General features: G+C 38.9%; 1 protein-coding gene across 2 annotated transcripts in view; it reads right to left on the bottom strand.

The window, feature by feature from the left end:
* The window catches only part of kcnk2b (potassium channel, subfamily K, member 2b), a 46,918-nt gene extending 30,779 nt beyond the window's left edge, over positions 1-16,139 (bottom strand). For both annotated transcript variants that reach the window (XM_067416730.1, XM_067416729.1), the window contains exons 1-2: positions 15,972-16,139; positions 2,525-2,835 (exon numbers count right to left, since the gene is read on the bottom strand). In XM_067416730.1, the coding sequence (XP_067272831.1) occupies positions 2,525-2,835; position 15,972 (312 nt within the window). In that variant the 5' untranslated portion in view covers positions 15,973-16,139. The remainder of the gene's footprint in view (positions 1-2,524; positions 2,836-15,971) is intronic.
* Positions 16,140-16,787: the final 648 nt, after the last annotated feature.

Genomic DNA, 16,787 nt, shown 5'->3' with positions numbered 1-16,787 from the left:
ATTGCACAGCTTTATTTCCGTCATACATCTACAGAAGGTTTAGCTCTAGTTAATGTTGATGTTTTAATTAAAATAGTTCATTTGAAGTCACAATTATGAGCAGTGTTGGGCTCTTGACTCTACTGAAGAATCAATTCTCTTTTATCTATTACAATAGTGTTTTACTGAGAGCACTTGTGCATTGATAACAATGGTTAAATTCTGTAGCTTTTGTGTTGAGGCAGTTTAATGACTTGAACAATGTTTCTATTAAACAAATGTAGCATTTCTAATAGAGATACTTCTGTGAAGCAACAATATGAAAAGAGATCACCTCAAACTTGTGACATCTTTTGTCTTTCAACAGCTGTTCAGATGTATAGACATTAACACTCGCCATACAAACCTCAACAATGGCGACAAGCGACAATATTTAATATAAAAATTCCCTCTGAATACTGCTAAACAAGCTACAAAAAAACACAGTAACAACAACAGCAAAAATAAAAGCAGAAAACTGCAAGACAATTCAAATTCATGCCTCAATGCATGCTGGGAGTCATGGATGAGTTTTGTACTATGCTGCATCAGGAAGCTTTTTTTCCATCATTGTCAGCTTTTTTGAGATTCAGATGCAGAAGTCTGTGTGTCTAAAACATCTAGTAGATCAAAACATTTTGTGCACAAGGAAGGAATGTATTTGGCACAAAAATACTACAAATCGTTTTTTTGTTTTTTTGTTTTTGGTCATGTTTAGCTTGAGAATCAATTCTTTAACAGTGTAAATAAGTCCACATGCACCCCTAATTATCTGATTGCTTTAATGTTTTTGGATCTCATACTGCAGTTTTGTTGCAGGTTGGTGGCACAAATTATAAATGTAAAATGAATCACCATTATAACTACTAAGGGGATTTTAGATGAGATCAGTGAAAGCTCATTTCATGATTTTTGATTTATCATCAACAAGGAGCTGACATCTAGCAACCAAAGTCTATTGCTAGGTCAGTAGATGATGACATTACGGACAGATAAGCAACCTAAAATGTGTAATCTATGTAGACCAACATTAGCCTGATGGCAGCCGAACTCAGCCCCGCCCACAACATCTGAGCTTGGGCGGCTCGGTCTGGACTCGATTCATAGAGGAGTCATTATAATTCAGGGCGGGCTTTAGACGATGACGGACAGATGATCAACAGAAACTGACCAATGAGATCATCAGGGCGGGCTTTAGACGATGACGGACAGATGATCAACAGAAACTGACCAATGAGATCATGAGGGCGGGCTTTAGCCGATGACGGACAGATGATCAACAGAAACTGACCAATGAGATCATGAGGGCGGGCTTTAGCCGATGACGGACAGATGATCAACAGAAACTGACCAATGAGATCATCAGGGCGGGCTTTAGACGATGACGGACAGATGATCAACAGAAACTGACCAATGAGATCATCAGGGCGGGCTTTAGACGATGACGGACAGATGATCAACAGAAACTGACCAATGAGATCATCAGGGCGGGCTTTAGACGATGACGGACAGATGATCAACAGAAACTGACCAATGAGATCATGAGGGCGGGCTTTAGCCGATGACGGACAGATGATCAACAGAAACTGACCAATGAGATCATCAGGGCGGGCTTTAGACGATGACGGACAGATGATCAACAGAAACTGACCAATGAGATCATGAGGGCGGGCTTTAGCCGATGACGGACAGATGATCAACAGAAACTGACCAATGAGATCATCAGGGCGGGCTTTAGTCGACGATGGACAGATGATCAACAGAAACTGACCAATGAGATCATCAGGGCGGGCTTTAGCCGATGACGGACAGATGATCAACAGAAACTGACCAATGAGATCATCAGGGCGGGCTTTAGCCGATGATGGACAGATGATCAACAGTAACTGACCAATGAGATCATCAGGGCGGGCTTTAGCCGATGACGGACAGATGATCAACAGTAACGTAATCATCACGTCATCAAAGTCGCTTGGATTATATTTGTTCGAATCCTAAACGCAGAGCTTGTTCGTATCTGCATCACCTTCACTATTTCTCTCAGAAAAGATGATCATGTCGGGGAAGTTCTCTGAGTCTGTGTATCGTTAAATTATTTTATTTTTTTAAAACAGCGGCAAAGATCGTTTAGTCCAGCGCGCGTGCAGACAGAGTTGCCAAGTTTTTACAACAAAACCCGGCAACTACTAGCCCTAAACAAGCCCAATAGCTTCTCCGGTAAAAAATGGCATTTGGGGGGTAAAATGTGTGTTATTTTGGCAAGGTTGCCTGCTAAAATTCGCATTCATGGGTCTATATATCACATAATAGTCGCTTCAACAACCCGTGGACATGGAAAACAACCCGTGGAAAAAAAACGCAGACTTGGCAACACAGTGCAGTTGAGCTCTGTTGACATTTGACAACTAACGTTATGCGTCGCTCTGCTGCTCTGATTGGTTGTTGGTCTGTTCAATTGAGGTCTTTCCTGGTTATATTTAGTTCGTGTGCAAGTCTGCTGTTTTACCTTCACTAAGTACTCCAGATCTGAGGAGTTGACACAGGGATGCTGCTCAAGGAACTCCAGTTTTTCCATTAGGATGGCCAGTTTCTTTGCCATCTCGTGAGGCTGTTCCAACTCTTTAAACACAGTTGCTCCAATAATCAGGTACAGCACCACCAGCAGAAAGACGCTCAGCACGGTTTTCCAGCGCATGACGGTTACTCGAGGCTCAAAGTCTTCTGGAGGCTTCAGCAGCACCGGCTGAGCCGAGAACGACAGCCGAGGTCTGGAGTTATGATTGGCTGTTTTAGGATCGAGGAGGTCAGGAGTAGCCACTAATAGAGAGAAAGGAAGAAAGATAGAAAGAAAGAGCATGAGATAAGCTAAAGACTGTGAATTGAAGAACACATGCTTATACACACAAGCGCATCATCTGAAATACAGTCTTTAAAATTTGCACAGAACAGAATAAAGTTGTAATGTCAAATTGAATTAATGTGCTTACTAAGTTACATACATCTTACAAATAATCTCAAACTTTACTTTTATGCTTTTAGCAGCACCCAAAGCAACATATATGGCACAATGCAACATACTAGTACCTAAAAGTATAATATAAAATTACTTTTATAAGTTAACTCCGACTTTTCCATATGAAAAAAATATTACATTCACACCAAAAATGTACATTTTAACATGTAAGGGAAAGTGGCGATGGGCAGCTTTGTACAGTATTGTCATGTATTAACAGTTTTTTTTTTCTTTTCTTATTTGCAGTGCTCCTAATTTGCATAATATATTGCATATTAATCTGGTCCAAGGAACTCTTTTATATGCATATTGAGGTATCAACTATTGAAACAATGCTAAATCAGTGTTAATTGCATTCAATCAACATCCCTTTTACGCCCGCGATTAATCATGTTGAAGAAATGCTAAAATGTAATTTAAAAAAATCAATGGTAATGTCATGTAATTAATGTTACAATGTGATGTTGGTTCAATATAGTTTTCCTCATTATAAAAAAAACTGATTGATGAATCTCATCATTGGCCTAATGTGTTTATCATTATTAATAGATTTTAACCAACCATACTTTATTGCAACAGATCAGACATTCTTCATTTTGATTATTAAATAAATTGTGGTGGTGGCGTGGGTTTAAAGAGTTTTAATCTAGAATTAAAGAAGGTTGCTGAATATTTTATTTTAAAGAAATCGCTTTTTAAGGACTGCAGCAAGCTTCATCCCGGGTTGGGGACATCACAAACCCTAAAATTGACATAAACCGGCCCCTGGGAACACACAACAAAGGCCAGGTTGAGAAAAGGAACAAACAGATATTAGTAATTATATGAATGGCAATATGCTTCAATGCATTCTGGGAGTCATGAGTTTTATACTGTTGGCTCCCAGCATGCATTGCAGCATGAAGCGTGTCTCGTTGTTGTTAACTAGATTTGGCTCGATATCACAATTTTGGCTTCGGTACAATACCATAAACTAATCCCTCGGTATCGATATTAAAGGGGTACTTCGGCGCTGGGAAGATGAATCTGTATTTAAACTGGGTCATTAATGTTGTAGAAATGTGAAATTATTTTTTTATTTGGTGCCTTATAGACTGAGAAAAGCCAGAGAATGTATTTTTGGATCATGTGGATGAAAGACTACAACTCCCAGAATGCATTGCTTCGCTGCCCTGTGAGGCCACTCCCAAAGCCACCGCTACTGGTTATCACCTGCCACCGGGTGCATCTTCATACAATCAGTTCAGTTAGAGAGCAGACACTACAATTAAAAACTGAAGGTGTGTGTTCAATATAATGTGAGTGAGTCGAGCGAGAGTCACAAACGCAGCAGGAGCAAAGGGGTAATCTAGCACTCGGAAAGCGTTCCACCCATAGGGGCGGCCATTGCTAACCAAGCCATCACCTGCTGTTAGCATCCCATTGACTCCCATTCATTTTTGAGTCACTTTGACAGTGAATAACTTTACATCTGAGACGTTTAAAGACTCCATTTGTCTATTGTTTATTTCTAAAGAAACACGACAATGCATAAAAGGCTCCGTTACCTTGTATCTTACACTATCGCCCCGTAGAAGCTGTTTTTGTAAAAATAGGCTAACTATTGCGTCATAACCAACGCGACTCTGTTGAGAAATTACCGTATAGACAGGAGGAGACACTCGCAGGCAATCTTTTACTGTCTATGAGACAGTCGGGGGGACGTGGAGACATAAAGTCTGATAAAGTCAAGGGGGAAGAATGGGGAGAAGCCCGTAGTGAGCAAAAAGCAACGGGAGAAAACATTTAAACAACATGATGCAGATTTTACTTTCCACAACTACTAGAAGACCTACAGCTGTCAGACAGGAGGCTCACGTCACATCTACGTCCTCAAGCTCAGTCTGAGCCGGCGCAGTTCGCTCAGCCATCAGGAAGTGAGTGCCTCTGATTGACCTCACTTTCCGCCGTTGACGTCTATGGGAACGCTCTGTCCATTTCTTTTACTGTCTATGGGCAGGAGTCAGATTACATTCATCAGGAGAGCTGAGGTAAGCGCGGGCATGCCTTTGGAAGATTAACTTTCATAGGAATTAATTTGAGAAGTTGAAACACTCACTTTGCTCTGAGTGCGATCCCACCGCCCATGGACGGGTTGAAAACATGCAGAAATAGCTCCTCTACTGGCTGTAGTCTTTACCCTCTGGTCGAAGAAATCCTCCGGTGACGCAAAATGACGATATTTGTGTCATTGGAGGATTTTTTCCAAAAATAAAATGCATAAATCTCAGGGGGATATGAGGGGAGGAAGCACGATCTTTTGAATATACTCCAGGGTTTCTACTGATACAAAGCCTTATGCTAATCGCTGAATAACCCTTTTAAATCAATACCAGAAGTGACGAATAACCAGCCTCAGAAAAAAAAAAAACTTTGCTTGAAACTCTGCAGTACCAAATGTGCAAATAAAATATCTAAATGTATCAAAAAAACCTACTGAGAGCATTTCCACCAAGAAAGTTCTTTGTGTAGTCTGTCAGCTGGCATCATTAAATATTCTCTCTCAGCTTGACATTCATCTCCCTTTTTCATCTCTTTTCTGCTTTTCTCTGATACAATAGGTGACAGGAGGCTACCCAAGTCTTGTTTTTGTTTTTCGGCAGCGGTTTGTTCTTGCTCGACTCCATCACTGATGGTTAATTAGAGAGATCAGCTGTGTCAGCGTCAGTGCTTCCATCACTTCAAGTTTAGAAATGGGTTCTTAAAGGTCACTGAAATCAAAATGAAGTTTTTTATCTTTTAGTATGACTGTGTTAGCGTTACAGTTATGAATAAGCTGGTATGTTCCAAAACTATGACAAAAATGAGCATTTAGGAGATATAAGCATTCAAAATGTACAGTCTCTCACTTCCGTTAAAACGAATCTCAGATTCTGATGACATCATCGCAGACTTCACTTTCTCGTCAAATCTTCTGTCCAATCAAATGCTCTCTAGAATCTAAAGCCCGCCCCCTATGCTGCTGAAGCTGCGGGTGAAATCGGTCAGTTCTTAACACACATTTACTAATTTCTACATGGTGAACAGCACAGCACACTATTCAAATTTTATTTGAGGCGAATGAAGTCTGTTTCCATGTTAGTTTCACGCACCGCAGCAGCACACACACACACTAACGGCTCTGGTCTAAAGTTAGACTACAGACACGAGAGCACAGCGCGGATCATATGAGCGAGTCGGCGCAGACAACAAACATATCGACCCATTTAAATTCTGCACAGAATGTTGCATTTCAAAGCGATATGGAGGAGATTATGATGGTAAACAGTGTTAGAGGAAACCAAACCAAACAGAAAGGCTCTTGTCAAACTGTGTATTAACGAAACGCTATTGGCTGTTTCAAAAAAGGGGAGGAGCTGCTAACAGCTGAAGCCGTTTCAGGGGAAATGACTTCAACACATTGAATGATGCTGCGCGTTCCAGACCACTTCTGCGGGCCTTTAAATCAAGGATTAAATAAAGCTGCTGAATTAAGAAAGATTGGTAACTCTTCATTGCTGTATCTCATCTCCAGATCTTTCTGGGATCGGTCAAATCATCTCAGATGTATTAAGCGAGGAATGAAAAACGGGCTCCTGGTGGCTAGTTCCCAAAACAACCAGTTGCGAAAGCCCCTTAAATTCGATAAGGTCCACTACAGTTTCGGACACCACTACAAATGTAGTGTACAAATGTTCAAATAACGGCCTATTTGAGGGTATGGGTGCAATTTCTGATTCAGTATTAAGCGAGGTTTGAAGAACGGGCTTCTGATCTCTGTTTTTTTCATGTTGCCGGTTAGCACAGAGTGTATCACTGTCCTGTACACGCGACAGTATCTTCCACATCACAGGGATGACAGAAATAAGTGTTGTCTATTTTCCTCCACACAGGGCATCGGTGGAGTACTTAGGACCTACTTAGATGCCTGTCAGAAGGCATTAGGCACCACTTATTCCAGTTTTCTGCTACGGCAGAACAGATGGCTTGCTGTTGTTTCTCAGAAACAGGTTCACAGCGAAACAGATGTGCTCTGGGAGGTGAAGGAGCCGTTGAGTTTCCTTTAAAAGCCTTGTCATTTTATTATAAATAGGGCTCTTTTTCTGAGCAAATGGTCTGAAGCAAATATACTTTTTAATCTTAAATGCATGGCTTCGGTGTTCTGCTTCTTCACTATGTGTGATGATATCGGAAAGGTCACGATATGGTGGACCATTTCTTGCTCAGAAATAGGGCCCTATCCGACCCAGTGTTTAAATGAACGTCCCAAATCAAATGCCCTTTACTAAAATAAAGGTAAAACAACGATGTCGGAGGATTGTAAAGTTGGAGGAGAATATGAGATGGAGTTTTTCGGCACTGAGTGGGTACTTCCTCGTACATCACATGACCTTTTCGACGTGATGACGCCATATGCCATGAAGAAAAACAACACCAAAGTAAAGCATTTGTGCTTAAAAAGTATATAAATATTTTTGGGTTTTTTTGTAAGAAAATATCTGATGGTTTGTCTGGATCAGACTCTATTCCTCTGGAATCAGAGTTTCTGAAGCTCTTCCTCTGAAACTGCAGTGATTTGGACCTTCAGCCGTTGGTCCCCATTGAAGTCCATTATGTGCAGAAAAATCCTGGAATGTTTTCCTTAAAAAATTTAATTTCTTTTCCACCGAAGAAAGAAACTAATCCTTAGTTAACTAATCCTTTAATGGCAGAAAAAAGGTCCCAAAATGCTTGTCCCTTATCTCTTAATGAGTCATGAGTGTGTTTTGGGCGTAATGTTCAATAAACCAATCAGAGTCTCATCTCCCTTTCCCTTTAAAAGCCAGCTGAGCTTGAGCCATGACGGATTCACTGACATGGAGTAAAAAAAAACTGAACTTTTCTAGCGAGGAGTCCTTATATATGTAATATTTAAAAAAGTGTGTGTGCTGCTGCGTGTCCCTGTGTGTGCCTAAAGGCTCATATTATTAACACGGTCTAACTCAAAATATACTGCACTATTGACTTTAGAGCAGGTGTGTGTTGGTCAATGGTCAGTGGTTTTCAGTTCCTCACAATAGCACCGCTCCAACAATGCTCCTGAACACACCTGGTTTAGTCCAGAGTCAGACACCCCTGGGGGAACACACACACACACACACACACACACACACACAGACACACACACACACACACACACACACACACACACACACACACACACACACACACACACACACACACTCTGATGGGGGAACAGATGCACCAGTGCATTTGATATTTAAACAACGAGGATCTGGACGTAAACTATCAAGACGCATAATCGCTTTTTAGCAAGTTTATCAACTCCGTTTCATTCTGTCCCCACCCACACCCACACACACACACACACACACACACACACACAGACACACACACACGCGCACACACGCACACACTGCTCCTGCTCCTAAACCTACCCATCACAAGAAACATTCTCCATTTTTACATTTTCAAAAAAAAACTCATCCTGTAATGGATCCTCATAATTTAGTATGTTTATAAATCCATTTACATTGTGGACACACACACACACACACACACACACACACACACACACATAATTGTTCTTTTCGCGTAGACACACACAGAATCACACGGCATAGATACATACTGAGATGATGGTTCGTTTTGGTGTAGACATACACGCGGATAGCTCAAAATGCGCACAGATAACACACCACTTGGCTTTAGAGTGGCTAAGTGTCGTGTATGTTTACGCAAAGTCATGATGTCATGCTGAAATAGCAGAAAACACTTGCGCTGAGTGTATGATAGAGCCCAATGTCTTTCTATGTCTGGACAGACACGATGCCACACGGTCCATGCTTATCTGTAGACTTGTTCACTGCCAGATTTAGGTTGTGGCCAAAGTGAACCCAGTGGTATCCCTTACACAAATTAACCGTGGTTTTACTACAAATAAAACCCAAAAACCATGGTTATTGTAGTTAAACCAGGGGTCTTCAAACTGGGGTCCGGGGAACCCCAAGGGTCTCCAGAAGGTTCTAAGGGATCCCCATAAAATTTCAGAGTATTAGTAAAGACAAATTAGTAAAGACAAAGAAAAAATGGATAAAGTCTACAGATCAATGTAACTGTTTAATTTCTAACGGTTTCTCTCCTTGATTGTAATATAGATACTTTCCAGAATTGTATATGTTTGCTTTGTGTCTTTCTGTATAGTCCCCTTTATCTTGCTCACTGGGGTTGTGAGACATTATCCTTAATGCAGTACGTAAGCTGCTTACAGACATTCATTGATAGTTGCTTATACCAAGTAATTTTTGGTAAGTCTTGTCACTCTTAAATGGTTTAAAATTATTTGCATGAATAAACTCGTGATCATATAATGTAACACTAGTCATGGGATTACAGAAAATAAATATTTACCAGCTGACTGAGTCTTCTCCCGTTTCTACAACCATTAATTTAAGGAGGCATTAAGATGTGGTTCTAGAAAAGCCATGAAAGCACTCAGAGTTACACTCTTGATCAATAATGTGGGTGGCAAAGCTGGTTACTTGTGGTCTGACTTCCATGATCCAGTAAGTGGAGAAGTCATTTGGTGAATGCGATGGACACATAAAGAAACGTTTGAAGGTCTCTTTGTGTGGGCAGACTTTCACCTTTGAGAGTCAAGTCCTTGGAGGGAAAATGTTTGTGACAATTTTTTGCAGCTTAATATTTGCTTCTAAAAGTGATGGTTGAGTGTCCAGAATGTGCTTGATTATGATTTGACTAGTTTAACTTTAGTGAGTGTGTAGTGTCCCTGTTTGAGCAGAAACATCTGCAAAGTTACGACGCTCAAAGCTCAAAGCAAAGGGAGATATTTTCTTCTACAGAAATCTCTCTTTAAGAACTACAACAAACGGCTGGTTGGGACTACAACCAGTTAGTGACATCATAGCCCTAACATTTGCATAACCCCGCCCCCGGGAACATGTTGAGCAGAAGAAGACTTGTTGTAGTCGAGCACATTTAGGAGTCGGGCTGTCGTCTCGAGCTGTCGTCCGTCTTTCACATTTATTGATACAGTACGAACACAAATGCAATAGCACGTCATAAAGCAAGATGACAGCATCAGTTATAACCGTAATTAAACTAAACTATCCCTGTTCTCTCTTCATCGGCAGATATTATAACCGTAATTAAACTAAACTATCCCTGTTCTCTCTACATCAGCAGATATTATAACCGTAATTAAACTAAACTATCCCTGTTCTCTCTTCATCTGCAGATATTATAACCGTAATTAAACTAAACTATCCCTGTTCTCTCTCCATCAGCAGATATTATAACCGTAATTAAACTAAACTATCCCTGTTCTCTCTTCATCGGCAGATATTATAACCGTAATTAAACTAAACTATCCCTGTTCTCTCTTCATCCGCAGATATTATAACTGTAATTAAACTAAACTATCCCTGTTCTCTCTTCATCAGCTGATATTATAACCGTAATTAAACTAAACTATCCCTGTTCTCTCTTCATCAGCAGATATTATAACCGTAATTAAACTAAACTATCCCTGTTCTCTCTCTTCATCAGCAGATATTATAACCGTAATTAAACTAAACTATCCCTGTTCTCTCTCTTCATCAGCAGATATTATAACCGTAATTAAACTAAACTATCCCTGTTCTTTCTTCATCAGCAGATATTATAACCGTAATTAAACTAAACTATCCCTGTTCTCTCTTCATCAGCAGATATTATAACCGTAATTAAACTAAACTATCCCTGTTCTCTCTTCATCGGCAGATATTATAACCGTAATTAAACTAAACTATCCCTGTTCTCTCTTCATCAGCAGATATTATAACCGTAATTAAACTAAACTATCCCTGTTCTCTCTTCATCAGCAGATATTATAACCGTAATTAACCCTTTAGAACCTAAAGCTAAAAAGGGGCGTTTTCACATATTTTGTTTTTTTGACTGTAGAATTATAACAGAATGTGCTATCCTCAAGTGCAAGGTGTTATTTTTTTCAGAAGACAACTGGCTTTCAATAAATTACAGTTATTGACCCTCACTGTATATGGTAAGTTTGAAAATAGAATTTAAATAGGCAAAAACTGCAAAAACGGGAATACATTTTACTGCTTTTTATTGAGAAAAAATCAGAAACCCACTGAACGAAAGAATCTAACACTTTAAACTTGAAGAATAAACTATAATACATATATACAAGTCTTTTTGTGACACTGGGTTGCAGAGTTTTCACTCAGGAGCCTTTTTCTTTACCCCACGGCCCCTCTGAGGTGGTGTTATGGAGGGCCCGTTTGCTTTTGTACAAGCCACACTGGGGAAAAAAAACAAAACAAGCTTGTATTACAAACTCACAATATATGTATAAATGTATTTTCCATTATAAAATAATACATTAAAGCAAAATTGTAAAAAAACTAAATAAACACCTATAAATGCAACCAAATAACAATGACGTAATAATACAAAATAATTACTTACACACATGCCAACACACACATGTACACATCACACACATGTAAACACATACACATGCATGTAAACACATGAACACAGACAAACACATGAATGCCATGCATGCAAACACATTTGAACACACGCAAACACATGAATGTAACGTTAGTGGATGTAAACACATGAACGACACATGCAACGCATACGCGCGTGTACACACACACACACACACACACACACACACACACTATGATGCATGAAACAGGGATATTTTGAACTAAAACATTGAATCTATGCCTATTTCACCGACATTTCTCACAGTTTCAGCATAGAAAAGACAAGCTTCACTTACCAATCCATGTCTAGATCAAGGGTAGCAACAAATGCCTCCTCAACATCTGAATATGCAGTCTCTGGGTCTGAAGAGTCCCTCTCAGCCGCTTTCCAAGTGTCAAAGATAAACTCAATAGCCTCCTATCTTGTATACACTGTCTTCACCATGCTTTTGTCCTTTTTTAATTGTGTTTTGGAATCTAAAAATCCTATAAAACTCTGCCGCGCTCCGTATCTCCGTTCTATTCGCCCCTTCCCGCTCCCCCCCGAAAGCCGCGGTGATTTGCCGATGGAAAACATGACATTACCGTAATAAGCCGTATATAGGCGGAAAGCGCAGGCTGTCTACTTTCAGGAGCAATTTAAATTATTATGATAGTGCAAAGGGTTGAAGAGTTACGGTAACTTAAATACAGCTTGGTTGGCTGTGTCGTCGCGGACGATGCCGTCGGGCTCTGAGGGTTAAACTAAACTATCCCTGTTCTCTCTTCATCAGCAGATATTATAACCGTAATTAAACTAAACTATCCCTGTTCTCTCTTCATCGGCAGATATTATAACCGTAATTAAACTAAACTATCCCTGTTCTCTCTTCATCAGCAGATATTATAACCGTAATTAAACTAAACTATCCCTGTTCTCTCTTCATCAGCAGATATTATAACCGTAATTAAACTAAACTATCCCTGTTCTCTCTCTTCATCGGCAGATATTATAACCGTAATTAAACTAAACTATCCCTGTTCTCTCTTCATCAGCAGATATTATAACCGTAATTAAACTAAACTATCCCTGTTCTCTCTTCATCAGCAGATATTATAACCATAATTAAACTAAACTATCCCTGTTCTTTCTTCATCTGCAGATATTATAACCGTAATTAAACTAAACTATCCCTGTTCTTTCTTCATCAGCAGATATTATAACCGTAATTAAACTAAACTATCCCTGTTCTCTCTTCATCAGCAGATATTATAACCGTAATTAAACTAAACTATCCCTGTTCTCTCTTCATCGGCAGATATTATAACCGTAATTAAACTAAACTATCCCTGTTCTCTCTTCATCAGCAGATATTATAACCGTAATTAAACTAAACTATCCCTGTTCTCTCTTCATCAGCAGATATTATAACCGTAATTAAACTAAACTATCCCTGTTCTCTCTTCATCAGCAGATATTATAACCGTAATTAAACTAAACTATCCCTGTTCTCTCTTCATCGGCAGATATTATAACCGTAATTAAACTAAACTATCCCTGTTCTCTCTTCATCAGCAGATATTATAACCGTAATTAAACTAAACTATCCCTGTTCTCTCTTCATCAGCAGATATTATAACCGTAATTAAACTAAACTATCCCTGTTCTCTCTCTTCATCGGCAGATATTATAACCGTAATTAAACTAAACTATCCCTGTTCTCTCTTCATCAGCAGATATTATAACCGTAATTAAACTAAACTATCCCTGTTCTCTCTTCATCAGCAGATATTATAACCATAATTAAACTAAACTATCCCTGTTCTTTCTTCATCTGCAGATATTATAACCGTAATTAAACTAAACTATCCCTGTTCTCTCTTCATCAGCAGATATTATAACCGTAATTAAACTAAACTATCCCTGTTCTCTCTCTTCATCAGCAGATATTATAACCGTAATTAAACTAAACTATCCCTGTTCTCTCTTCATCAGCAGATATTATAACCGTAATTAAACTAAACTATCCCTGTTCTCTCTTCATCGGCAGATATTATAACCGTAATTAAACTAAACTATCCCTGTTCTCTCTTCATCAGCAGATATTATAACCGTAATTAAACTAAACTATCCCTGTTCTCTCTTCATCGGCAGATATTATAACCGTAATTAAACTAAACTATCCCTCCCTGTTCGTGATTATCGTGACAGAATACGCTAATCAATGACTGAAGATCGTTAACTCATAAAGTCATCCTCTATCCCTTCAGAAACGTCTTGTCTCATTCTACATGTTTTCTCTTCTTCTGGAGTCTCTCCATCATTGTCCGACTCCGGTTTGATCATAAAAGCCTGAACAGTTTCTGTCATTTTCAGTGTGTGTGTGTGGTAATCAGAGCTGCTAACACAAGCTCTTGAAGCTCCGCCCTCTTTTCGAAAGGGGGCGGGAGCAGCAGCTCATTTGCATTTACAGGGCCACACACAAAAACAGCACGTTTTGCTCACTCTCAAAGTGACAATTTTATCATGCTATAAATATAATCTGTGGGGTATTTTGAGCTGAAACTTCACATACACACTCTGAGGACATCAAAGATTTACATCTTGTTAGAAATTGCATAATAGACATATTTAGAGGCATTAATTAATTTACACATTTAAGGATATGTTCTAGATTACAAAAAACTTTAATTTGATGTAGATACATCTGCAATCTTAATGCCTAAAAGGAATACAATTTGAAGTCCTCATGGAACAGGTTTATACTTCCATCATATGGACTGTTTTCAGCTTGCACGTCTTCCAATGGTTAATATGTTTTCATGGATTTTAATTTGATTCATTATTCTGTTCAGCTATGTGTGATTTAATTACATTGACTCTTGTATTTAAGTTCCTGTGTTTCTGTTCTTAGTTGACCAGTCTCTACTACGCTATGGTTGTGTTTGGTTTGCCTGCCTAATTTGAATTATCTTCAGTGTGGATTAATTAAAGACTTTTGAACCCAATTCCTTCCTCTTCACGCATTTGTATACAGCCAAGTTGTGACAATACCAAACAGAACTCAATTTCAAACAGCAAAAACTGTATTTTTACTGCATTTCAGCACTGATGGATGGCTAAGGTCATCATGCAGCATTTGTTTGACGCACACAACAGAGGCTGAGAACCATAACAACAAAAACCTTAAAAGAACTAAACTGAAAAAAATGAAAAGACGTAATCAAGCTGTCAGGGAAAATCAGCTAATTCAGTAAATCAGGGCTAAAACATGCAAAACACAGATGATAACAATTACATTAACATCAAACAACGCAGGACTTTTTTGTGCTGAGGAGGCTGCAGCAAATGCCATGTAAAAAAAAAAAAAAAGGTTACTTAAGCATATCAGTGCATTTTCAACTTTTGAGAAAGGCATTGACCTGTAACTAACGTCTTACTCGACAGATTTAAACAGCCTTTAACAGATTACAGCCAGTGGGCTATAAACTTACGCTTGCCTTGACAATAAAACAAGTCCTTGATTTATCAAAACAAAAATACTGACGGGATTTTGGCAAGGGAACCTGAGAAAAACTACGTTCTGTTTTTTTTAAGTGAGACTGTTCTCAACTATATGTTTAAAGCCTTTAAGATGCGGTGGTCATTTTACTTGTACATGAGACTTAAATAGTGCCTCAAGACCTAAATAATATGTACAGTAACATGATTTAACCTACTAACATTTTCAACTTTGTTGAGATTATATGCCTTAAACCCTAAGCTTTACATTTCTGCTTTACAAGTGCCTCACCATAATCTTTTCTTTTAAACGAGGGACAATGCAAAATCATTTTATTGGTAATCAACATTGTGCTGTCGAATGAACGTGAAATGCTTCATTTGTATTGAAACCTGAACAATCCTTTAACATTCTCAAGAATTAATTTAGAAATGATTTTAAATGCACCATTTTTGCAGAATGCAGAGACATCTTCCCACCCCAGCATCACCCCAACTCAAAACATCAGTCCTACTCATATCAATACTACTGTTAAACACACTTTTCTAAATTAACATGAGTAATATTCAGCTGATATATTATGAAATATGGTATGATATAGCGTATGCATCACATCTCTTCGTGATACGCAATGCATTGATAATTTATGAAGCATTTCAGAAGCTGCCCGGTAGGTTTTTATGCATGCAATGATGTGCTTTTTGAGCCAAGGAAATTATTCACCGATACGTTCATCTTGTAATATTAATAATGTCGTTTATTATCTTTAATTCAGATAGAATAGGTTACTAGGCTATATCAAATCCAAACCTCACAAGTAAGCTACCTTCTCACACACACACACACACACACACACACACATAGCTAATAACACATCTGATGTAGATAAAGCCGGCGGTGTTCCTTTATGTAACTTACTTCTTCAGTCCTCTCTTCATCGACGCTCGCGTTACCGTGTGCTCGCAGCGCTTTGCTTCAATTTCTGCAACTCCATTTCTGGTGTTAGTGCTGTTAAACTGGCCGTCTCAGAAATCATGCACAGCTTGTTGAATGAGTGAGAGCGGATGGGAGCAGATCGCACCTCCTCTGGATGGATCACAGCCTTCAGTGACGCAAAACGCGCGGGAGCTGTTCGTGATGTGTGATGGTCTCAAAGTCCTCACAGTTCTTTCAATGTGCTTTTATAAATCACATGTAAATTAATGCACTTATTGTTGTCACATTTTCTTTGTCAAATAAACATTACTTTGCATTACATCGGAAATTCTGTATTTTTACATAATTTTTTTAATGAATGTTCTATTTATTCAAACCAAGTATAAATAATCAAGTTAGTGGATAGTTCACCCAAAAAATTAAAATTAGATGTGTATCTTCAGTAGAACACAAATGAAGATTAACTCAACTGCTGCTGTGTGTCGGTCATATAATCATGTTGAATGGGTAACAACTCTATGAGAGGAAAACATACAAACAAAAAAACATGCTTAGGCAACGTGCACAAAAACCCTGCTGCTCCTGACGACACATTGATTTATTAAGACACAAACCGATCGGTTTCTGTGAGAAACACAACAGTATTTATGTTTTATGTTTTTTACCTCATATCCCGACGAGTCTCATCAATTTTTCCCATCGGCTGTGACTTCCGACTAGTGAGGTCAAGCCGGCGCAATCATAGATATATAGCATGTAGATCCTCATTTGACCGATCTGCAGGCACTAATGAGGATC

Source organism: Pseudorasbora parva, chromosome 15, assembly GCF_024679245.1.
Source record: "Pseudorasbora parva isolate DD20220531a chromosome 15, ASM2467924v1, whole genome shotgun sequence".
NCBI lineage: Eukaryota > Metazoa > Chordata > Actinopteri > Cypriniformes > Gobionidae > Pseudorasbora > Pseudorasbora parva.
The sequence above is the reverse complement of the archived record's forward strand: the minus strand, read 5'-3'. Positions and strand labels throughout refer to the sequence as shown.